The sequence below is a fragment of the Salmo salar genome, chromosome ssa01 (genome assembly GCF_905237065.1).
Source record: "Salmo salar chromosome ssa01, Ssal_v3.1, whole genome shotgun sequence".
In the NCBI taxonomy this organism is placed as follows: Eukaryota; Metazoa; Chordata; class Actinopteri; order Salmoniformes; family Salmonidae; genus Salmo; species Salmo salar.
This window is the reverse complement of record NC_059442.1, coordinates 16717472-16743701: the sequence shown is the minus strand read 5'-3', so window position 1 is coordinate 16743701 and position 26230 is coordinate 16717472. Positions and strand designations below refer to the sequence as shown.

The 26230-nt window shown below is 41.3% G+C and overlaps 1 protein-coding gene across 3 annotated transcripts in view; it reads left to right on the top strand.

The window, feature by feature from the left end:
* Positions 1 to 26230, top strand: part of LOC106567684 (proenkephalin-A) — a 40764-nt gene that overhangs the window by 9391 nt on the left and 5143 nt on the right. For 2 of the 3 annotated variants that reach the window (XM_014137299.2, XM_014137452.2), the window contains exon 2: positions 17739 to 17903. In XM_014137299.2, coding sequence (XP_013992774.1) covers positions 17778 to 17903 — 126 coding nt within the window. In that variant the 5' untranslated portion in view covers positions 17739 to 17777. Of the gene's footprint in view, positions 1 to 12060; positions 12190 to 17738; positions 17904 to 26230 lie in introns of those variants that run through there. The other variant, XM_045714682.1, reaches the window with a different exon arrangement.

The following is a 26230-nucleotide window of genomic DNA, read 5'->3' as shown; positions in this document are numbered from 1 at the left end:
ATGGGCGCCCGCGTCATAGTAGTAATGGCCCTCCCTCTATGACCAACTTTCCAAGCCTCTCTTTCGGTCAGTTTTTACCGGAGAAGACTCAAACCACTTTGTAAAGACTGTTAACATCTAGTGGAAGCATTAGGAAGTGCTAAATGAATCCTAACTCACGGTGTGTTTCATAGGCAAAGTGTTGAAGGTGATTCCACAAATCAGATTTCCACTTCCTGCATGGAATCTTCTCAGGTTTTGGCCTGCCATATGAGTTCTGTTATACTCACAGACACCATTCAAACAGTTTTAGAAACTTTAGAGTGTTTTCTATCCAAACCTACTAATTATATGCATATTCTAGTTCCTGGGCAGGAGTAGTAACCAGATTAAATCGGGTACGTTTTTTTATCCGGCCGTGCAAATACTGCCCCCTAGCCCCGACTCTCTCCAATACAACCCAACATTGTAGAGTTATGTGCATCCTTTCAGGCACAACCTTCTCATTAACCTGTGATGAGTTGTTCACAATTTTCAATGAGCAAATAAGGTTTTATATGTAAGATGGTTAAATAAAAAGCAAAATTATTGATTATTATTATATTATTATTTGTGCCTTGGTCTTGTAAGAACTCTTTGTCACTTCCCACGAGCTGGCTTGTGACAAAAACTCACACTCATTCTTATGTTTAAAAGACAGCTTTTCATCTCTCCAGATGCCCAGATATTTGTAAGCAGGAACACGATCTAAAGTACATTTGCTTAAATCATCATTGTTATTTTCATGCGCTCTAAAGAACAATATATACTTAGTTTTACCTGCATTCAATACTAATTTCAGGTCAATAAAGTTTTTCTGTAATACAATGAAGGCAGGCTGTAGTTCAGATAGAGCCTGGTCAACTGTGGGGGCAATTGCCTACACAACAGTATCATCGGCATACAATGTTTTTAATGTAAACTGTAAAAAATACAGGACCCAGAATTGACCCCTGCGGGACACCTTTCGTAATATCCAGGAAACCTGATTTAACACCATTAGTAGATACACATTGAGGTATATCTGTCAAGTAATTTTTAAACCAGTTACATGCAGCCAGGTCTAGGCTAATTTTGGAAAGCCTCTGAATAAGCAGTGAGTGATCAACAGTATCGAAAGCCTTTGACAGGTCAATGAAGAGGCAGCACAATGTTGCCTTTTGTCCATACAGTTAACCACATTATTTATAATTAGGGATGCAGCAAAGATATAGCTATAAATTGGTCTAAAACCTGACTGATGCACATTTAGAATACATTCAAAGATTAGAAAGATCTTAGCTGAAAATTAATCAAGAATTCTAATATTTTAGCTAGGCAAGAAAGTTTAGAAATAGGGCGGTAATTATTTAGGTCACAGAGGTCACCACCTTTGTGAAGGGGGAGTACATGGGCTGCCTTCCAAACCTTGGGGATAGTACCAGATATAATCGTCAGGTAAAACATATGTGCGAAAGATTCAACAATCAGGGGGCCAGAGAGCTGCAGCAACAATGGATCAAGCATATCAGCCCCAGTGGATCTTTTTACATCAATCTTTAACAATACATCTAGCACATCACAGATAAAAAAAATGGTATTAATAATGGTGGAATGATGGCGTTAAGGATGGTGGCATGACGGTGTCAATGATGGTGTCATTGATGGTGCCAATGATGGTGTCAACGATGGTGTCAATTATGGTGGAATGATGGTGACTGATGCTATCAATGATGTTGGAATGATGGTGTCAATGGTGTTGGAATGATGGTGTCAATGATTGTGAAATTATGGTGGAATGCTGTGTCAATGATGGTGGAATGATGGTGTCAATGATGGGGAATGATGGTGGAATGGTGGTGTTAATGATGGTGGAATGATGGTTGAATGCTGCGTCAATGATGGTGGAATGATGGTGTCAATGATGGTGGAATGATGGTGTCAATGATAGTGGAATGGTGTGCCAATGATTGTGGCATGATGGTGTCAATGATGGTGGAATGATGTGCTAATGATGGTGGAATGATTGTGTCAAGGATGGTGGAATGATGGTGTCAATGATGGTAGAATGAAGGTGTCAATGATGGTGAATGATGAGTGGTTTGGTGACAGTGTGAACGGCGTGTGAGTTTATGATGTGGTGAGGTTTGTGATAGATCGGTGTTTCCCAAACCTGACCTCGAGCCCTTCCATTCCACCTATTGTAACTGTGTGTCACGCTCGTCGTACGAACTGGAAGCATACTCCGACCAACGTGCAGCGTGATCTGGGTTCCACATATTTTATTTAAGTGAACCGCACAAAACAACAAAGCCTAAACGATACGTGACGCTCATAGGCAACTACAAAGAAACAAGATCCCACAAAACACAATGGGGAAATGGCTGCCTAAATATGATCCCCAATCAGAGACAACGATAAACAGCTGCCCCTGATTGGGGACCATACCAGGCCAACATAGAAATAAATAACCTAGACTAGAACACCCCCCCAGTCACACCCCGACCAAACCAAAATAGAGAATAAAAAGGCTCTCTATGGTCAGGGCGTGACACTGTGCTTGTGGATTAGTGAAACATTTGAATCAGGTGGGCTGCTAGTACTGAAATATATTCAACATTTATTTGGTCTTCATATTGTGAAAAAGCTCAAAATGGAAAATGTAAAATGTATTTGCCAGTTGTAATGAATGCATGGGAATTATTTTCCACAAGCTTTGACGACTGTGTGCTGTCCCTGTGATGGCATGTGGCTTGGTGACAAAGTTATAATCACATGTCACATTTGATCCATCAACAATGGTAGATGAATATACACCCTAGTAAATACTATAATACACTCTGCCCACAGCCAGCTGGGTGACTGGGATGGGCACTGTATCAACATGGTTGTCAATCTGATCAAAGAGCCTAGTCACTGTCTCATGACTGATGTGTGTGCGTGTTTGCATTCGTGCGTGTGTGAGCGGGCCTTGTGACCCTTAGTTACCTCATCTGACACATTTATTAAAGTTACTCCTGATGGGTTGAAACCCATTAACCGAGATGTATCCCTTGCTAGCCTTAACCAGCCATTGATTACGTGGATGGTGAAAGCATTGGAGGAGATCTCTAAATTTATATTAATCCATCTCTATATTGATCTGTGGTGCTGTGGGACCAATATTGACGTGGGTTTGCGGGTTGGAAGACATTTAAGGGACAGATAATATACCGTTGATGGTGATAGAAGAGGAGTAAGATAGGGATGTATTTTATTGATAGAGTTAGAGGTGTATAGTATTAATGAGGAGGCTGATGTGTGGTATATGGTCGTGACTGTCAGTCTCGGTTAAGGTTGTGGTTATTCATTTCCTCTCAGTACCATTCTATCCTACTATCTTTTCTTTATTTGACCATTGAAGTCATGAGGTTGAAATGTTTTTGACACAGACCACAGTCACCACACTGGATGTAAAGTTGATGCAATGTGTTTACAATCTACTATTATTTGAAATGGTCAACATTATTAGTGACTATAACTGATCTGTCTACTCCATCAAAGAATATACTGGTCCTATTACTATTCCAGTGAGCACAAGATGTTAAAATACATCATACGTATTTTCAACCAAAAAGACGTATTTTCAATATCCTTTGCTCATAGGGATGAGTGTAGTGTAGGGGTGGGAAACTCCAGTCCTCAGGGGCTTGATTAATGCAATTAGTTTAATCAGATGTGTTTGCTAGGGATGCGGAAAAGGTGTGACCACTCTGGCCTCCGAGGACTGGTGTTGCCCATCCTGCTGTAATGGGTACAGACAGTCAGGAGAGACACAGACCCTGTGGAGGATTCCTAGGTTATTATTAGCAGGTCTAGCAGTCAGATTCACCAGAGGACTTTGATGAATCAAATCAAATTAAGAAAAAGTTGCTTACATGCGCTGAACTCAACTGGTGTAAATTTTACAGTGAATATGGAATCATGTAGTAACCAAAAAAGTGTTAAACAAATCAAAATGTATGTTATATTTGAAGTAGCCACCCTTTGCCTTGATGACAGCTTTGCACACTCTTAACATTCTCTCAACCAGCTTCAGGAGTTAGTCACCTGGAATGCATTTCAATTAACAGGTGTGCTTGTTAATTTCTTTCCTGAATGCGTTTGAGCCAATCAGTTGTGTTGTGACAAGGTAGGGGTGGTATACAGAATATATCCCTATTTGGTTAAAGACCAAGTCCATATTAGTCCTGGGGCTCCCGGGTGGTGCAGCGGTCTAAGGCATTGCATCTCAGTGCTGGAGGCGTCACTGCAGACACCCTGTTTCGAATCCAGGCTGTATCACAACCGTCCACAGGGTATGGCATGGCGTTGCAAAATGGAGTGATAGCCTTCCTTCTTCAAGATCCCTTTAACCCTGTACAAATCTCCCACTTTACCACCACCAAAGCACCCCCAGACCATCACATTGCTTCCACCATGCTTGACAGATGGCGTCAAGCACTCCTCCAGCATCTTTTAATTTTTTCTGCGTCTCACGAATGTTCTTTGTGATCCGAACATCTCACACTTAGATTAGTCTGTCCATAACACATTTTTTCCAATCTTCCTCTGTCCAGTGTCTGTGCTCTTTTGCCCATCTTAATCTTTTCTTTTTATTGGCCAGTCTGAGATATGGCTTTTTCTTTGCAACTCTGTCTAGAATGCCAGCATCCCGGAGTCGCCTCTTAATTTTTGACGTTGAGACTGGTGTTTTGCGGGTACTATTTAATGAAGCTGCCAGTTGAGGACTTGTAGGGCGTATGTTTCTCAAGCTAGACACTCTAATGTACTTGTCCTCTTGCTCAATTGTGCACAGGGGTCTCCCAATCCTCTTTCTATTCTGGTTAGAGCCAGTTTGCGCTGTTCTGTGAAGGGAGTAGTACACAGTGTTGTACGAGATCTTCAGTTTCTTGGCAATTTCTCACATGGAATAGCCTTCATTTCTCAGAACAAGAATAGACTGACGAGTTTCAGAAGAAAGTTCTTTGTTTCTGGCCATTTTGAGCCTGTAATCGAACCCACAAATGCTGATGCCCCAGATACTCAACTAGTCTAAAGAAGGACAGTTTTAATGCTCTTTAATCAGGACAACAGTTTTCAGCTGCGCTAACATAATCGCAAAGGGGTTTTCTAATGATCAATTAGCCTTTTAAAATTATAACTTGGATTAGCTAACACAACGTGCTATTGGAACACAGGAGTGATGGTTGCTGATAATGGGCCTATGTAGATATTCCATAACAAATCAGCCGTTTTCAGCTACAATAGTCATACAATAGTCATTAACAATGTCTACACTGTATTTCTGATCAATTTGCCACAGGAAAAGAAGACCCAGATGTACATTTGCTGCAGAGGATAAGCTTATTAGGGTTAACTGCACCTCAGACTGCAGCCTAAAGAAATTCTTCAAAGAGTTCAAATAACAGACACATCTCAACATCAACTTTTCAGAGGAGATTGAGTGAATCAGGCCTTCATGGTCGAATTGCTGCAAAGAAACCACTACTAAAGGACACTAATAAGAAGAAGAGACTTGCTTGGGGCAAGAAACATGAGCAATGGACATTAGACCGGTGGAAATCTGTTGGTTCCAACCACCGTGTCTTTGTGAGATGCAGAGTAGGTGAACGGATGATCTCCGCATGTGTCGTTCCCACCGTGAAGCATAAAAAAAAGCACCTTTATTTAACCTGGTAGGCCAGGTGGAGGAGGTGTGATGGTGTGGGGGTGCTTTGCTGGTGGCACTGTCTGTGATTTATTTAGAATTCAAGGCACACTTAACCAACATGGCCACCACAGCATTCTGCAGTGAAACGCCATCCCATCTCGGACTATCATTTGTTTTTCAACAGGACAATGACCCAGAACACACCTCTAGGCTGTGTAAGGGCAATTTGACCAAGAAGGAGAGTGATGGAGTGCTGCATCAGATGACCTGGCCTCCACAATCACCCGACCTCAACCCAATTGAGATGGTTTGGGATGAGTTGGACCGCAGAGTGAAGGAAAACCAGCCAACAAGTGCTCAGCATATGTGGGAACTCCTTCAAGACTGTTGGAAAAGCATTCCTCGTGAAGCTGGTCGAGAGAATACCAAGACTGTGCAAAGCTGTCATCAAGGCAATGCGTGGCTTCTTTGAAGAATCTAAAATATAACGTATATTTTCATTTGTTTAACACTTTTTTGGTTACTACATGATTCAATATGTATTATTTCATAGTTTTGATGTCTTCACTAGTTAAAATAAAGAAAAACCCTTGAATGAGTAGATGTGTCCAAACTTTTGACTGGTACTGTATATGGTGTGTATATATAGTCTAGTGAGTGTGTATATGGTGTGTATATATAGTCTAGTGTGTGTGTATATGGTGTGTATATATAGTCTAGTGAGTGTGTATATGGTGTGTATATATAGTCTAGTGAGTGTGTATATGGTGTGTATATATAGTCTAGTGAGTGTGTGTATATAGTCTGCTGAGTGTGTATATGGTGTGTGTATATGGTGTGTATATATAGTCTAGTGAGTGTGTATATGGTGTGTATATATAGTCTAGTTAGTGTGTATATGGTGTGTATATATAGTCTAGTGAGTGTGTATATGGTGTGTATATATAGACAAATGAGTGTGTGTATATATAGTCTAGTGAGTGTGTATATGGTGTGTATATATAGTCTAGTGAGTGTGTATGTGGTGTGTATATAGTCTAGTGAGTGTGTATATGGTGTGTATATATAGTCTAGTGAGTGTGTATATGGTGTGTATATAGTCTAGTGAGTGTGTATATGGTGTGTATATATAGTCTACTGAGTGTGTATATGGTGTGTATATATATCAAATCAAATTAATTTTTATATAGCCCTTCGTACATCAGCTGATATTCTCAAAGTGCTGTACAGAAACCCAGCCTAAAACCCCAAACAGCAAGCAAAGCATGTGAAAGAAGCACGGTGGCTAGGAAAAACTCCCTAGGAAAAACTCCCTAGAAAGGCCAAAAACCTAGGAAGAAACCTAGAGAGGAACCAGGCTATGAGGGGTGGCCAGTCCTCTTCTGGCTGTGCCGGGTGGATATTATAACAGAACATGGTCAAAATGTTAAAATGTTAAAATGTTCATAAATGACCAGCATGGTCAAATAATAATAATCATAGTAGTTGTCGAGGGTGCAACAAGCACGTCCGGTGAACAGGTCAGGGTTCCATAGCCGCAGGCAGAACAGTTGAAACTGGAGCAGCAGCACGGCCAGGTGGACTGGGGACAGCAAGGAGTCATCATACCAGGTAGTCCTGAGGCATGGTCCTAGGGCTCAGGTCCTCCGAGAGAAAGACAGAAAGAGAGAAAGAGAGAATTAGAGAGAGCATATTTAAATACACACAGGACACCGGATAAGACAAGAGAAATACTCCAGATGTAACAGACTGACCCTAGCCCCCCGACACATAAACTACTGCAGCATAAATACTGGAGGCTGAGACAGGAGGGATCAGAAGACACTGTGGCCCCATCCGATGATACCCCGGACAGGGCCAAACAGGCAGGATATAACCCCACCCACTTTGCCAAAGCACAGCCCCCACACCACTAGAGGGATGTCTCCAACCACCAACTTACCGTCCTAAGACAAGGCCGAGTATAGCCCACAACGATCTCCGCCATGGCACAACCCAAGGGGGGGGGCGCCAACCCAGACAGGAAGACCACGTCAGTGACTCAACCCACTCAAGTGACGCACCCCTCCCATGGACGGCATGGAAGAACACCAGTAGGCCAGTGACTCAGCCTCTGTAAAAGGGTTAGAGGCAGAGAATCCCAGTGGAAAGAGGGGCAGAGACAGCAAGGGCGGTTCGTTGCTCCAGCCTTTCCGTTCACCTTCACACTCCTGGGCCAGACTATACTTAATCATAGGACCTACTGAAGAGATAAGTCTTCAGTAAAGACTTAAAGGTTGAGACTGAGTCTGCGTCTCTCACATTGGTAGGCAGACCATTCCATAAAAATGGAGCTCTATAGGAGAAAGCCCTACCTCCAGCCGTTTGCTTAGAAATTCTAGGGACAATTAGGAGGCCTGCGTCTTGTGACCGTAGCGTACGTGTAGGTATGTACGGCAGGACCAAATCGGAAAGATAGGTAGGAGCAAGCCCATGTAATGCTTTGTAGGTTAGTGAGTGTGTATATGGTGTGTATATATAGTCTAGTGAGTGTATATATGGTGTGTATATATAGTCTAGTGAGTGTATATATGGTGTGTATATATAGTCTAGTGAGTGTGTATATGGTGTGTATATATAGTCTAGTGAGTGTGTATATGGTGTGTATATATAGTCTAGTGAGTGTGTATATGGTGTTTATATATAGTCTAGTGAGTGTGTATATGGTGTGTATATATAGTCTAGTGAGTGTGTATATGGTGTGTATATATAGTCTAGTGAGTTTGTGTATATATAGTCTAGTGAGTGTGTGTATATGGTGTGTGTATATATAGTCTAGTTAGTGTGTATATGGTGTGTATATATAGTCCAGTGAATGTGTATATGGTGTGTATATATAGTCCAGTGAATGTGTATATGGTGTGTATATATAGTCTAGTGAGTGTGTATATGGTGTGTATATATAGTCTAGTGAATGTGTATATGGTGTGTACATATAGTCTAGTGAGTGTATATATGGTGTGTATATATAGTCTAGTGAGTGTGTATATATAGTCTAGTGAGTGTGTATATGGTGTGTATATATAGTCTAGTGAGTGTGTGTATATGGTGTGTATATATAGTCTAGTGAATGTGTATATGGTGTGTATATATAGTCTAGTGAGTGTATATATGGTGTGTATATATAGTCTAGTGAGTGTATATATGGTGTGTATATATAGTCTAGTGAGTGTGCGTAGGGTCAGTGCAGATAGAGTCAGTGCAGATAGTTTGGGGACCATAAATTGACTATTTAGCAGCCTTATGGATTGACCCAATTACTGTGTTTAATTAAGTGACTTCCTCAGTAACAAGCCAGTTAATTAAGAGATTACAGCTGGGTTATTGGGAGAGGGGGACCTGGAGAGGAGGACCCGGAGAGGGGGACCTGAAGAGGGGCTGGAGGTGTGAAGGGTAGAATGAGAGCTGCAGGTCAAACTCTCCAGACACTGGGGAAAGAATAGACAATACAGTATTGTGCCTGGCAATATGCTGTCTGACTTTGGATGTCTAAGTAAAAAACATCCAAAATAATGTCTCTATCTCAGAGATGTTGAATGGTATGCTGCTATGCACCAACATTGGCAAACCGCAAATCCCTCCTTCACTCTCTCTCTCTCTGGCTCTAGTATACCAACTTTAATTCCATTTCAGTTCTAGCTATGTGATTATGCTGTATGTTCTGGTCTTGAACGTTCACCATGTTAGACACACAATGCTTTTCCACAGAAGAATGTTCCGGACAAAGAATTTGAATTAGAATCCATTCTGATTCTGTGGTTCCGGTGACGTCATCAGTCTTCTATTTCTGTTGTTCTCTTAACACTTTTCTCATTAGCGCAGTGTCCTCATCAAGGCTAGGAAATGTAAAACAAATGACTCATCTCCAGGAAAGAGTTCAATCTGGATTATTTACCCATTGGCGATTATTTTTGTCTGTCTAGGCCTCCCCCTCTACTTTAAAGGCTAATAAGTGCAATGATAACACAATATGTTGGACTAAAGTGCAAGTAATTCCTGTTTTTCTTTTATCATAATTTTCCTATGCTTTTAGAGGGCTTTTCTGACAGTTACAATAGCTGCAATTCCTCTAAATATTTGTCCTTATGCATGTATATATACTCTAGTGAGTGTGTATATGGTGTGTGTCTATATAGTCTAGTGAGTGTGTATATGTCACGTCCTGACCAGTAATAGGGGTTATTTGTTATTATAGTTTGGTCAGGACGTGGCAGGGGGTGTTTGTTTTAGATGGTTCATGGTGTGTTTCAGCATGTGTTTATGTAGAGGGGTGTTTGATTTATTAGTCCGGGGTTTTTTGGTTAAGTTCTATGTATATTTCTATGTCTGTGCTAGGGTGTTTAGATCTATGTTTAGGTATTGGGATTGGGGCCTTCAATTGGAGGCAGCTGTTTATCGTTGCCTCTGATTGAAGGTCCTATATTTAGGAGTATGTTTGTTATGGGAATTGTGGGAGGTTGTTCTTTGCACTGCTGTGTTTAACCTGCAAGACTGTTAGTTCGGTTATTGTTTTGTTTATTTAAGTGTTCAAAATAAAAGTGAAAATGAGCACTCGACCCGCTGCGCTTTGGTCCACTTACTACAACGACCGTGACAGTATATATAGTCTAGTGAGTGTGTATATGGTGTTTATATATAGTCTAGTGAGTGTGTATATAGTGTGTATATAGTCTAGTGAGTGTGTATATGGTGTGTATATATAGTCTAGTGAGTGTGTGTAGATGGTGTGTATATATAGTCTAGTGAGTGTGTATGTGGTGTGTATATATAGTCTAGTGAGTGTGTGTATATGGTGTGTATATATAGTCGAGTGAGTGTGTATATGGTGTGTATAAATAGTCTAGTGAGTGTGTGTGTATATGGTGTGTATATATAGTCTAGTGAGTGTGTGTAGATGGTGTGTATATATAGTCTAATGAGTGTGTGTATATATAGTCTAGTGAGTGCGTGTGTATATGGTGTGTATATATAGTCTAGTGAGTGTGTGTAGATGGTGTGTATATATAGTCTAGTGAGTGTGTGTATATATAGTCTAGTGAGTGTGTGTGTATATGGTGTGTATATATAGTCTAGTGAGTGTGCGTCGAGTCAGTACAGATAGTTTGGGTACCATAAATTGACTATTTAGCAGCCTTATGGATTGACCCAATTATCCATGACTTTGGAGTGCATTTTCACACTTGTCCACAACCACACCCTGTTCTGATGTCCTAATACATTCTTAGAAACTGGGTAGTTTGGGTCCTGGATGCTGATTGGCTGAAAGCTGTGGTATATCAGACAATATACCAGCGGTATGACGCAAAATTACTTGTTTATTGTTCTAATTATGTTGGTAACCAGTTTATAACAGCAATAAGGCACCTCAAGGATTTGTGGTATATGGCCAATATACCAAGGCCAAGGGCTGTATCTAGGCACGCTGTGCTGCGTTATGGATAAGAACAGCCTTTAGCCGTGGTATATTGGCCATATACCACACACCCGCGCACCTTATTGCTTAATTATTCTCTTTCTACTCCATTTTCCTTCCTGATGATTACTTCCTATCGATAGTGACATCGTCAGTCATTCTAAATGTCTGTTTCTCAGGGGAAAATCCCTTGTCCCACCATCACACACACACACACACACACACACACACACACACACACACACACACACACACACACACACACACACACACACACACACACACACACACACACACACACACACACACACACGGGTGCTCAATGGAGTTTGAGAACCCAATGGTGCTTTCAGCACACGGCTCATTTGTCAATCCTATAAGTGGCTCAGACCCAATGGTATTTAACACTGGTACTGATACTGGCATGGCTGCTTTTGTCTAGTAATGAACTCTCATCGAGGGAGTCTCCCTATTTCTTATCAGTAATGTATCTGGATGAGCTACCCCTGCAACAAGCATACAATAAACAGTTTTAGTGACTAGGTAAGAGCACTTGTTGTCGAGCGAAGAGTGAAAATTTCCAAACCCCTAAAATTGGATGATTTTGTGCCTCTAGGGCATTTCAGACTGCAGATTGAGGACATGTTTCATGTAAAATGGTTTTGTTTTCTATGACTGTGTTTTGTATCTCTGTCGTGCTTTTTGTATTATATTGATGTGTATATTTTATAGTTACAGGGCTCACCTGGAAAAGAGACCTTGGTAAGACATGACTCCCTGTCAAAATAAAGGTTGAATAAATCAATTAAAGAGTACAGTGTTAACTCCTTGGGCATCTCATATCTCATTTCAATCCCATGTCCCCTTTTCTCACATCCAGACCTTGAGTCTAGAAGTACTAGTGCTTTTCAGCCTTTCTTTCCTTTTTCCAGTGCCTTCACTAGCGCCTTCGAGACAGATAATCACGGACTGGATCAGACCGGAGACACCAGTTTAGTGGACTTTCTGGCCAACCAGTGACATCAATCAAGAATTTATTACCTACCAGGTAGAAAAGATAACCAGCAGGGCACTCCAGACCTCCAGGCTGGGTTTTGATTACCCCTGCCATATACAGTCCATATACTGTATGGTCCTTTGTCTATCAAACTGTCCATATAGTGTACGGTCCTTGGTCTATCAAACTGTCCATATAGTGTATGGTCCTTGGTCTATCAAACAGTCCATATACTGTATGGTCCTTGGTCTATCAAACAGTCCATATACTGTATGGTCCTTGGTCTATCAAACAGTCCATATAGTGCATGGTCCTTGGTCTATCAAACAGTCCATATAGTGTATGGTCCTTGGTCTATCAAACAGTCCATATACTGTATGGTCCTTGGTCTATCAAACAGTCCATATAGTGTACGGTCCTTGGTCTATCAAACAGTCCATATACTGTACGGTCCTTTGTCTTTCAAACAGTCCATATACTGTATGGTCCTTGGTCTATCAAACAGTCCATATACTGTATGGTCCTTTGTCTATCAAACAGTCCATATACTGTATGGTCCTTGGTCTATCAAACAGTCCATATAGTGTACGGTCCTTGGTCTATCAAACAGTCCATATACTGTATGGTCCTTTGTCTATCAAACAGTCCATATACTGTACGGTCCTTGGTCTATCAAACAGTCCATATACTGTATGGTCCTTTGTCTATCAAACAGTCCATATACTGTATGGTCCTTGGTCTATCAAACAGTCCATATACTGTATGGTCCTTTGTCTATCAAACAGTCCATATACTGTAGTTACTTTATAAAACATCCACCAAGAATATCATGCTTCAGCCACAATCTTATTACCTTCTCTTCAACTTGTCTTCCTATGTCTAGCCACGAGCCACAGGCCAAGCTAAAAATCAATAAGGTGGTTTTAAGAGCACACCATCGCCAACCCCTCCTGTGTCCGCCCTGCCAGATCCCTGCGTAGTATTCTTAATTCACTCCCGTACTTAATAATCACTTGCCACTGCCAGACTTTCTTTAGCTGTTCTAGGGTTGGAGAGAACTGCTATAGAGTGTTAATCAAATGCAGGCACTGTCTTGTACTGCACTCAATGGAATGACGTAGAGTGACAACAATGGACAACACACTGTACTTTTTCTTTGCAGCACTATTTCCCCTTGGCGTCGCAGGTGAATGGTCTGTGCTCCCTGGATATGTTATGTTCTTTTCTGTGTATATATCCATGTCTCATACAGAAGAGACTGTTGATTTGTTGTACACTTTTAGGTTATATGGAAAATGCATGGGAATGTTTGTGATGCTGCATTGGGGCCTGCATTTCCCATTGGCACACTAAACCCAATACAGTTCTTGAAAAGCTAAAAACACAGGGGAGAGACTACTGTCAAGATAACTACTTTTCCCTTTTGTTATCTGGGTTCATTCACACATTATATTCTACAATCATACTCATCCTTTAAGCTACCCAGGAAAGGGCTGAAAATAGCCCATATTAATAAATGTATCCTTATAAATAAGGTTCATGAAATCAATAAATTACTAACATCAGATAACATTCATATATTAGCCATTTCTGAGACTCACTTAAATAATTCATTTGATGATACAGCAGTAGCAATACAAGGATATAACATCTATAGAAGAGACAGGAATGCTTATGGGGGAGGTGTTGCTGTATATATTCAGAGCCATATCCCTGTAATGCTTATAGAAGATGTTATGTCAAGTGTTATTGAAGTGTTGTGGTTGGAGGTTCACTTGGCTCATCTAAAGCCTTTTCTTTTGGGGTGTTACTATAGGCCACCATGTGCTAACAGTCAGTATCTAAATAATATGTGTGAAATGCTTGATAGTGTATGTGATGTAAACAGAGAGGTCTACTTTCTTGGGGACATGAGTATTGACTGGTTTTCATCAAGCTGTCTGCTCAAGAGGAAGCTTCTCACTGTAACCAGTGCCTTTAATCTGGTTCAGGTTATTCATCAACCTACCAGGGTGTTTACAGGAACAGGATCATCCACATGTATCTGTAGTGGTCTGGGTGTAGCTGGTGCAGAGGAGTCAGGCGCAGGACAGCAGAGATGAGTAACACAAGTAACTTTACTCAAATATTCTAATAACATGTCGTAATACCAAGCCCACAATAACGGACCGAACATACATAAAACAATCACGCACAAAAACCATGGGGAAAACAGAGGGTTAAATAATGAACATGTAATTGGGGAATTGAAACCAGGGGTGTAAAACAAACACAAAACAAATGGAAAATGAAAAGTGGATTGGCGTTGGCTAGAAGGCCGGTGACGTCGACCGCCGAACGCCGCCCGACCTCGGCGGAAGTCGTGACAGTATCGATCACATTTTTTCTAATACTGTAGAACTTTGTTCTAAAGCTGTATCCGTACCCATTGGAATCAGTGATCACAATATAGTGGTTATGTCCAGGAAAGCCAAAGTTCCAACAGTTGGGCCTAAAATAGCGTATAAGAGATTGTACAAAATATTTTTCTGTGACTCTTATGTGGATGAAGTTAAATATGTTTGTTGGTCTGATGTGATTCATGAGGAGCATCCAGACACTGCACTTGATGAATTTATGAAATTGCTTCTTCCAATTATTGATGAACATGCACCTGTTAAGAAATTGACTGTTAGAACTGTTAAGGCTCCATGGATTGATGAGGAATTGAACAACTGCATGGTTGAAAGAGATGGAGCAAAAGGTTGTGGCTAATGAGTCTGGCTGCACATCTGACTGGCTGACTTACTGCAAATTGAGAAATTATGTGACTAAACTCAGCAAAAAGAAGAAGAAACTGTATTATGAGGCCAAGATCAATAATATAAATGAAATTATGGGCAGAAAGACAAATCCAACTCCATCTTTCATTGAATTCAGATGGCTTATTCATCACAAAACCATTTGACAATTATTTTAATGATTATTTCATTGGCAAAGTGGGCAAACGTAGGCAGGAAATGCCAACAATGAACAGTGAGCAATTGTATTCATGCATAAAAAAAAACAAATAATGAAAGAAAAACATTGCAAGTTTGAATTTTGTAAAGTTAGTGTGTGAGAGATGGGGAAATTATTGTTATCGATCAATAATGAAAAACCTCCTAGCATTGACAACATGGATGGAAAGCTACTGAGGATGGTAGCTGACTCTATAGCCACTCCTATCTGTCATATCTTTAATCTGAGCCTAGAGGAAAGTCTTTGTCCTCAGGCATGGAGGGAAGGCAAAGTAATTTCGCCCCCCAAGAGCGGTAAAGCGGCCTCTACTGGTTTTAACAGCAGACCTATAAACTTGCTGCCAGCTCTTAGCAAACTATTGGAAAAAATTGTGTTTGACCAAATACAATGCTATTTCTCTGTAAATAAATGAACAACAGACTTTCAGCATGCTTATAGAGAAGGGCACTCAACATGTACAGCACTGAAACAAATGACTGATGATTGGTTGAAAGAAATTGATAATAAGAAGATTGTGGGAGCTGTACTGTTAGATTTCAGTGCAGCCTTTGATATTATTGACCATAACCTGTTGTTGAAAAACGTATGTGTTATGGCTTTTCAACCTCTGCCATATTGTGGATTCAGAGCTATCTATCTAATAGAACACAGATGGTTTTATTTAATGGAAGCTTCTCTAATGTCAAACATGTAAAGTGTGGTGTACCGCAGGGCAGCACTCCAAGCCCTCTACTCTTTTCTATTTTCACCAATGACCTGCCACTGGCATTAAACAAAGCATGTGTGTCCATGTATGCTGATGATTCAACCGTATACACATCAGCAACCACAGCTAATGAAGTCACTGAAACCCTTAACAAAGAGTTGCAGTCTGTTTTGGAATGGGTGGCCTGTAATAAACTGGTTCTGAACATCTCTAAAACTAAGAGCATTGTATTTGGTACAAATCATTCCTTAAATTCTGGATAATGAATGGTGTGGCTGTTGAACAAGTTGAGGAGACTAAATTACTTGCCGTTATTTTAGATTGTAAACTGTCATGGTTAAAACAAATAGATTCAATGGTTGTAAAGATGGGGAGAGTGCTGTCCGTAATAAAGAGACGCTCTGCTTTTTTGACACCACACTCCAAAAAGTAAGTTTTGCAGGCTCTAGTTTTGTCTAATCTTGATTATTGTCCATCCGTGTGGTCCAGTGCTACAAGGAAAGACCTAGTTAAGCTGCAGCTGGCCCAGAACAGAGCGGCACATTTGCTCTTAATTGTAATCAGATATACTATACTAAATACTATGCCTGGCAGTCTCTCTTGGCTAAGAGTTGAGGAGAGACTGACTGCATCACTTCTTCTTTTTATAAGAAACAATGTGTTGAAAATCCCAAATTGTTTGCATAGTCAACTTACACACAGCTCTGACACACACACTTACCGCACCAGACATGCCACCAGGGGTCTTTTCACAGTCTCCAAATCCAGAACAAATTCAAGAAAGTGTACAGTATTATATAGAGCCCTAATTGCATGGAACTTCCTTCCATCTCATACTACTCAAATAAACAGCAAACCTGGTTTCAAAAAACAGATAAAGCAACACCTAGCGGCACAACGCCTCTCCCCTATTTGACCTAGATAGTTTGTGTGTATGTATTGATATGTAGGCTACGTGTGCCTTTTTAAAAATGTAGTTCTGTCTTTGAGCTGTTCTTGTCTATTGATGTTCTGTATTATGTCATTCTGTATTATGTTTCATGTTTTGTGTGGACCCCAGGAAGAGTAGCTGCTATGACAAACTAGTTTAAATAAGTTTTGGTATGCTGCTCTCAGGAAATGAATGATAAAAGTGAATCATTTTTACCCCATCATTACGGTAAATTAATTAAAACTTTCAGTACGATTAAAATGTTCATGCCAAACAAGTTTATGCTCTAATTATTTATATTTCATAATAGATACACACCTATTAATTGCAGTTTTGGGCATTATGAGTATGTGTTTGCATCACTGAGATAAAGATGGTGTGCCCGCAAGATTTCATGCTTGTGTGTGTGTGTGTGTATGTACATTATTCCTTGTTCTCTATCTGTTACAAATGCAACACAGTTTCGGATTCCTCTCTCTATATCTCTCCATATCTCCCATCTCTTCCTGATGACTAATCCAGTAAAACAAAGAATTCCCTCGTAAATTACCCTGTTTCTTTTGGCTATTGTGCTCCCTGCAAGAAGGACTAATTCAGACTTCAATTAAGGCGATGATGAGTCTGTTTAATGAGGTACAAACAGCTGTTGTTTTTCTTCCGTCGCTGTTGTCAACACGGGTGGATTGGGGGGGGGGGGTTAAACAATAACACACCCAGACAAACAAAGGCATTAGTGTTTTTCACTTATCTTGTCGGGCGGTCCTTTCTCTCTCTCTCTCTCTCTCTCTCTCTCTCTCTCTCTCTCTCTCTCTCTCTCTCTCTCTCTCTCTCTCTCTCTCTCTCTCTCTCTCTCTCTGTCTTTCCCTCCCCCTCCTCCATTTCAGTCTGGCTGTTCACAGTAAATTATGACTGAACAGAAGACAGTGAATTGACCTCTGATCTCTCTCCCCTGTCCTGTCCCAGGCTGACCCTATTGTCTCCGTAGTTAGGATACTGAGGACCATGAAGACCCCTCTCTGGTCCCTGCTGCTGCTGTGTCTGTGTGTCCCGGGACACTGTAGTGAATGCCAGGGGGACTGCCTGGCCTGTGGCCTCATCCTGCCGCAGGAGATCAACTTCAACACACTGGTGAGGGTCCATATTAAAGCCCTACTATCACTCCATCCCATTATCTCTATTCCTCTGTCTGTCCCTGCCTACCCCTGACTCAGCCACATCCTGCCCTACCGAGATCAACTTCAACACACCGCCTCCTGTTGTTAACTCTCTCTCTCTCTGCCTCTGTCTCCGCCCCAGCTAACAGCCAGTTCTGGCCTATGCACCCCCTATCCCACAGCTTTTATCCCTCAATGTATTTATTCTCCATTCCTATCTCTGCCACAATCAGTTCCTGCCCATAGATATCAATGGCAGAACAGTAAGAGACTTTGACTCTATTGTGTAAACAGGGCCCTGACTGAATCACACAGTCCTTAAAAGGTTGTTTGTCTGTGGGGTGTCGTGTCTTTGGCATCATTAAACTGAAGGCATGTTTATGAAATAACTCTCTGTAATTATTATTACGCGATTAAACTGATTAATCGTGTAACTGTAATTAACTAGGAGGTCGGGGCACCAAGGAAAATATTCAGATTACAAAGTTATAATTTTCCTAATATAACTTTCAGATGTTATAATATCTGATCTATGAGTCCTCTGATTAATGATGTGTTAGTTTACCTCACGTCAGTCTCATTCCAAACGTCGTAAATTGTTGGTTATCTGCACGAACCCAGTCTTCACTATGAGTCATCCATACATCAATTGACTTAAAATCATTTATTTACTAATCTAAGTAATTCACAGAAATGCATAACAAACAGATATGGTTACAAGGAAATGATAGGAGAATGTGCCCTAGTGGGCTAAACCGGCATGGTGGCTTCTTAGACAAAAAGGGGAGTGGGGTCAGCAGAGAAGACATTACAGAGTTGATAAATATTAACAATTGAAATGCTAATCCTTTGCACATGAATGCTCACTCATTCGGGAACAATTGCAATCAATATATATATTTACGCTCAGTGTGTTGTCGGGATCTTTGTTGGAGAGTTTTGTTCTGTTGGCGAGTCTGTCCGCCTTCTCTCTCTCTCTCTCTCTCTCTCTCTCTCTCTCGCTCTCTCTCTCTGTCGTGGTTAAAATGGGTAGTTCAGAGTGACATTCAATAATGTCGTTATAGAATAGATGTTTTCGGCAGTTGTCGGTCTTCGCGTTCAATGATACCGAATTCCTAGCTGCAGACTAGTAATTAACATCAAAGACTTGTTATTATTCTGTCGGTATCAATAGTCTAAGAGTTTAACCACGTGGTATGGTTAAAGTTCAGAACGAGGAATGCATGGTCAAACCTTGGCCCTCTTGTTCTCAAAGTAAGCTGTTCTGCTGATAGAATCCCTGGGTGGGGGTTATATTCGGAATGACAGAAAAAGGCTGTCTCATGACGCCAGGTCCCGTCTGTTCATGGGGCGTGCCGATGACTTGGTAAAACTTTAAACAGAAAATACAATTCTCTCACATTAACATCTTATAAGCATCCCAACATATTCCAAATAGCTTTATCCTTATTCATTAATTTTATATAACCATTAGATGTAAGTCTCACAACTGAGGCTATGATATAAACAGAGCCATGGTAATGTGGCCGTATTGTCTCTCATGAGTTTCACAAAATTGTACCAAATGGACCAGTTCGTAGCTGGACTCTTCACCGATCTTTTATACCTTCTCCAGAACATAAATGTTGTTCGGTTCTCCAGTCCTCTGAGGTGGAAGAATTCCTTTGTCTCTCTATGAAAACACTCATAGGAATCTCCTCATAGGAATTTACGACCGCTCTCCCAGAGCCTGGGAGGGGAGAGGTAGGGGGATGGTACATAGAAAACCCAAAGAGGGCAACGACATGACAGGGGCAATAGAGCTATTTCACTCAGGAGATATTGTTTTGGCAGAGATCGAGTAAGTCACAAAGAGGGTGCATGCCGTTGCCGAAGAGAGAGGGAGCAGGACCCCCCATACAGAAACAGGCATGCATGCACGCACAGACGCATCTACCATACCCCTTACTCCACGCACCCCTCCACCTCTCCTTCCTTCTCCACCTCTCCCACCCCCTCCTTCTCCCGAACTACACTTCCTTCCACAAACTACCCTTCCTTCCTCAAACTACCCTCTCCCCCCCTTCCTATCTCCCTCCTTCGTCTCCTATACTGTCGATGATCTCTGACTCATAGTATTATGCCCTCCCAGCCTCCCGGCATCTGGCTTTTAATTTGCGTTGGCTAATTGATTCCTGAGGATAGACGTGAGTGTTCTGCCCTCTCTCCAGTTTCTTCATCTCACTGCTTGTGGTTTAGAGCACCACCGACCCCCTCTCTTTGTCTAGTGGCTTCAGTGTATTTTCCTATGTGCTGTGTGGTAAATATGTTCCCTCACTATGATCCAGTAAGTCAACTCTCCTGTTAAAGTCAAGTATCTCCGATTTTGTCCTTGAAGTAAAACAATAGCTTTTTTTTATAAGAAAAACAATGAATGTAATATCAATACAATGAATATGATATCCAATTCTATAATTCCAGGATCCATCAATCCCTCTCTGTTTCCAATCATACTGGGTAGGGCATATTTGTCTCTCTCTCTCTAGAGAAGTTGTCTCTCTGCAGGGTATATTTGTCTCTTTCTCTCTAGAGAAGTCGTCTCTCTGCAGGGTATATTTGTCTCTTTCTCTCTAGAGAAGTCATCTCTCTGCAGGGTATATTTGTCTCTTTCTCTCTAGAGAAGTCGTGTGTGTGTGTGTGTGTGTGTGTGTGTGTGTGTGTGTGTGTGTGTGTGTGTGTGTGTGTGTGTGTGTGTGTGTGTGTGTGTGTGTGTGTGTGTGTGTGTGTGTGTGTGTGTGTGTGTGTGTGTGTGTGTTGATATCTGGATCAGCTATGACTTGGGGCATCTCCACTGAGAGACTCCGAGACGAGACTGTGATGCATTTGGAGATGGATTCTAGATATAAAAATCACATAGTAATGTCTTGCTCTGTTGGGACTGAGCTATATAGAAATCTCTATCTGTGCTACTCTCTAAGGAATAACTACAGTGAGAATACCAAACACTAGGAACACCTTGAGTTGCAACCCCTTTTGTCCTCAGAACAGCCTGAATTTGTCGGGGCATGGACACTACAAGGTGACGAAAGCATTCCATGGGGATGCTGGCCCATGTTGACTTCAATGCTTCCCACAGTTGTGCCAAGTTGGCTGGATGTCCTTTGGGTAGTGGGCCCTTCTTGATACACACGGGAAACTGTTGAACATGAAAAACCCAGCAGCATTGCAGTTCTTGACACAAACCGGTGCACCTGGCACCTACTACCATACCCCGTTAGAAGGCACTTAAATATGTTGTCTTGCCCATTTACCCTCTGAATGGCACACAGACCCAATCCATGCCTCAATTGTCTCAAGGCAAGGGATCATAGCTTTCACCTAAATTCACCTGGTCATTCTATGTCATGGAATGAACAGGTGTTCCTAATGTTTTATACACTCAGACTAAGTGTATATTCACACAAAGACCATACAGACAGCATGGACGCCATGTTAATTCAGGGTGAAGCATTCTGTAAGACAAAAAAGGAGGACTCTATGTTCTGTCGAGAGAAGTACAGTATGGTCTCTTCAAGGGCATCAGATGGCTATCATCATCATTCTTCACAACGGGACTCCCATTGTTTGATGGTGTATCATCGTCTATCTCAATTCAATTCAATTCATAAAGCCGTTTTAACGTCAGCGTTTGACCATGGAAGGTCTAGCACTGTGCAACACCTGGCCAAAGTGTTCCCTAAGTAAGCGTTTTAATGTTAGCTTACACCTTTTTACAAAGCATGTGACAAATATAATGGAATTTGATTTGATTTTGATTTGACTGGGGAATGAATAAATAACTAACAAGTCATAATGTTGGTTCATCCCTCCCTCCCTCCCTCCCTCCCTCCCTCCCTCCCTCCCTCCCTCCCTCCCTCCCTCCCTCCCTCCCTCCCTCCCTCCCTCCCTCCCTCCCTCCCTCTCCCTCTCTCCCTCTCCCTCCTTCTCTCCCTCTCCCTCTCCCTCTCTCCCTCTCTCCTTTCTCTTCCTCCCTCCTTTCTCTTCCTCCCTGCTTTCTCTTCCTCCCTCTCTCAAGTTTCAAAGTTTATTCCCCACGTGCACAGGATACAAAAGGTATAAAACAGTTCTTACCATGAGAGCTCATTCCCAACAATGCAGTGAGAATAATAATATATATAATAAAAATTAATAAAACATTAAAATAATAATTAAAAACACACTAGAAGTACGATACAGGTTGAAGAAACACGAGTCTGCGAGTATATACACAGATCAGTTCCAGTACCTTCTTCAATGTGCAGGGGTACTGGAGTGGTAGTATATACACAGATCAGTTCCAGTACCTTCTTCAATGTGCAGGGGTACTGGAGTGGTTGTATATACACAGATCAGTTCCAGTACCTTCTTCAATGTGCAGGGGTACTGGAGTGGTAGTATATACACAGATCAGTTCCAGTACCTTCTTCAATGTGCAGGGGTACTGGAGTGGTAGTATATACACAGATCAGTTCCAGTCCCTTCTTCAATGTGCAGGGGTACTGGAGTGGTTGTATATACACAGATCAGTTCCAGTACCTTCTTCAATGTGCAGGGGTACTGGAGTGGTTGTATATACACAGATCAGTTCCAGTACCTTCTTCAATGTGCAGGGGTACTGGAGTGGTTGTATATACACAGATCAGTTCCAGTACCTTCTTCAATGTGCAGGGGTACTGGAGTGGTAGTATATACACAGATCAGTTCCAGTACCTTCTTCAATGTGCAGGGGTACTGGAGTGGTTGTATATACACAGATCAGTTCCAGTACCTTCTTCAATGTGCAGGGGTACTGGAGTGGTTGTATATACACAGATCAGTTCCAGTACCTTCTTCAATGTGCAGGGGTACTGGAGTGGTTGTATATACACAGATCAGTTCCAGTACCTTCTTCAATGTGCAGGGGTACTGGAGTGGTTGTATATACACAGATCAGTTCCAGTACCTTCTTCAATGTGCAGGGGTACTGGAGTGGTAGTATATACACAGATCAGTTCCAGTCCCTTCTTCAATGTGCAGGGGTACTGGAGTGGTAGTATATACACAGATCAGTTCTAGTACCTTCTTCAATGTGCAGGGGTACTGGAGTGGTTGAGGTAGGTTTTACATAAAATGTTTGTATTTATTAGGATCCCCAAAAGCATCAGCTACTCTTCCTGGGGTCCACATGAAATATGTACCGAACATTATTGTTCAAGGACTGAAATACATAGATTTAAAACGTCACACATAGCCTACATATCAGTACATACAGTACACACAATACCTCGGTCTAATACATAGTAGAGTGCAAATTACAATACAATATAAATATAATTAATGTTTCTTCACAGTCCCCTTTGTGCAGTAAGGTGTTGTTTTATCTGGGGTTTTTTTAACTGGTTTTATTGCTAGTTTGAGTTACCTGGGGTGGCAGAGAGTTCCATGTAGTCATGGCTCTATTTAATACTGTCCATTTCCCAGCCTCTGTTCTGGACCTGGGGACTGTGAAGAGACCTCTGGTTGCATGTCTTGTGTTGTATCGATGAGTGTCTGAACTGTGTGCCAACTGCTTGAACAGACAGTTCAGTACCTTCAACACATCAACACCTCACACAAAGATCAATAGGGACGCAGTCAATCTCTCCTCAACTCTGAGCCTGGAGAGACTGGCATGCATGTTACTGACACTTGCCCTCTGTGTACATCTAAGTGCGATACGTGCCACCTTTTTTCTGGAACAACTGCAATTTACCTACAGCATCAGTCAAAAGTTTGGACACACCTACTCATTCAAGGGTTTTTCTTAATTTTTACTATTGTCTACATTGTAGAATAATAGTGAAGAAATCAAAACAATGAAATAACACATATGGAATCATGTAGCAACCAGAAAAGTGTTAAACAAATCAAAATACTCAACCGTTCAAAAGTTTGGGGTCACTTAGAAATGTCCTTGTTGTTGAAAGAAAAGCACATTTTTTGTCCATTAAAATAACATCAAATTGATCCGAAATACAGTGTAGACACTGTTAATGTTGTAAATGACTATTGTAGCTGGAAATTTGCAGATTTTTTTAATGGAATAACTGCGTAGGCCCACAGAGGCCCAGTATCAGCAACCATCACTCCTGTGTTCCAATGGCACGTTGTGTTAGCTAATCCAAGTTTATCATTTTAACCTCTCTCGGGTATGTGGGACGAAATCGTCCCACCTAGTCAACAGCCAGTGGAATCGAGTGGCGCGATATTCAAAAACCTTAAAAATGCTATAACTTCAATTTCTCAAACATATGACTATTTTACACCATTTTAAAGACAAGACTCTCGTTAATCTAACCACACTGTCCGATTTCAAAAAGGCTTTACAACGAAAGCAAAACATTAGATTATGTCAGGAGAGTACCCAGCCAGAAATAATCACACACCCATTTTTCAAGCTAGCATATAATGTCACAAAAGCCAAAACCACAGCTAAATGCAGCACTAACCTTTGATGATCTTCATCAGATGACACTCCTAGGACATTATGTTATACAATACATGCATGTTTTGTTCAATCAAGTTCATATTTATATCAAAAACCAGCTTTTTACATTAGCATGTGACGTTCAGAACTAGCAAACATACCGAAAACTTCCGGTGAATTTACTAAATTACTCACGATAAACGTTCACAAAAAACATAACAATTATTTTAAGAATTATAGATACAGAACTCCTTTATGCAATCGCGGTGTCAGATTTTAAAATAGATTTCGGCAAAAGCACATTTTGCAATATTCTGAGTAGATAGCTCGCCATCACGGGCTAGCTAATTTGACACCCACCAAGTTTGGCGTTCACTAAACTCAGAATTACTATAAGAAAAATTGGATTACCTTTGCTGTTCTTTGTCAGAATACACTCCCAGGACTTCTACTTCAACCACAAATGTTGTTTTGGTTCAAAATAATCCATAGTTATGTTCAAATATCCTCTGTTTTGTCCGTGCGTTCAGGTCCCTATCCGAACGGTGACGCGTGGACGCATGTCGTGACAAAATGTTTCCAAATATTCCATTACCGTACTTCGAAGCATGTCAAATGCTGTTTAAAATCAATTTTTATGCGATTTTTCTCGTAAAATAGCGATAATATTCCGACCGGGAGACATTGTTTTCGTTCAAAGACTGAAAGAAGTAAATGGTGTCTTCATGTGCATGCGCACGCCCGTGTCATTGTTCTCAGATCGACCACTTTCCAAATGCGCTACTGTTTTTCAGCCAGGGACTGCAGAGTCATCATTCCCGTTCTGCCGCCTTCTGAGAGCCTATGGGAGCCTTAGAAAATGTCACGTTACAGCAGAGATCCTCTGTTTTCGATAAAGAGGCTATAGAAGGCCAAGAAATGGTCAGAGAGGGCACTTCCTGTATAGAATCTTCTCAGGTTTTGGCCTGCCATATGAGTTCTGTTATACTCACAGACACCATTCAAACAGTTTTAGAAACTTTAGGGTGTTTTCTATCCAAATTATATGCATATTCTAGTTTCTGGGCAGGAGTAATAACCAGATTAAACCGGGTACGTTTTTTATCCGGACGTGAAAATACTGCCCCCTACCCAAGAGAGGTTAAAAGGCTAATTGATCATTAGAAAACCCATTTGCAATTATGTTAGCACAGCTGAAAACTGTTGTTCTGATTGAAGAAGCAAATAAACTGGCCTTCTTTAGACTAGTTGAGTATCTGGGGCATCAGCATTTGTGGGTTCGATTACAGGCTCAAAATTTCCAGAAACAAAGACATTTCTTCTGAAAATCGTCAGTCTATTCTTGTTCTGATAAATGAAGGCTATTCTATGCGAGAAATTGCCAAGAAACTAAAGATCTCGTACAATGCTGTGTACTACTCCCTTCACAGAACAGCACAAACTGGCTCTAACCAGAATAGAAAGATGAGTGGGAGCACAACTGAGCAAGAGGACAAGTACATTAGAGTGTCTAGTGCAGACCGAGTGTAGACAGTACACTGATCTGTTCTGCGCTCTAATTATGTCTGTTGAGATACGAGAAAAAAGTGACTGGTAGTAGGATATACACTCATGGCCAGTTTATTAGGTACACCCGTCTAGTACCGGGTTGGCCCTTTGCCTCAGAATTCTTCGGGGCATTCTACAAGGTGTCAGAAACGTTCCACAGGGGTGTTGGTCCATGTTGCTGCAGATTGGAAGGCGGTACATTCATGCTGCGAACAGCCCGTTCCATCTCATCCCAGAGATGTTCTATTGGGTTGAGGTCTGGGGAGTAAACTGAACTTGCTGTCATGTTC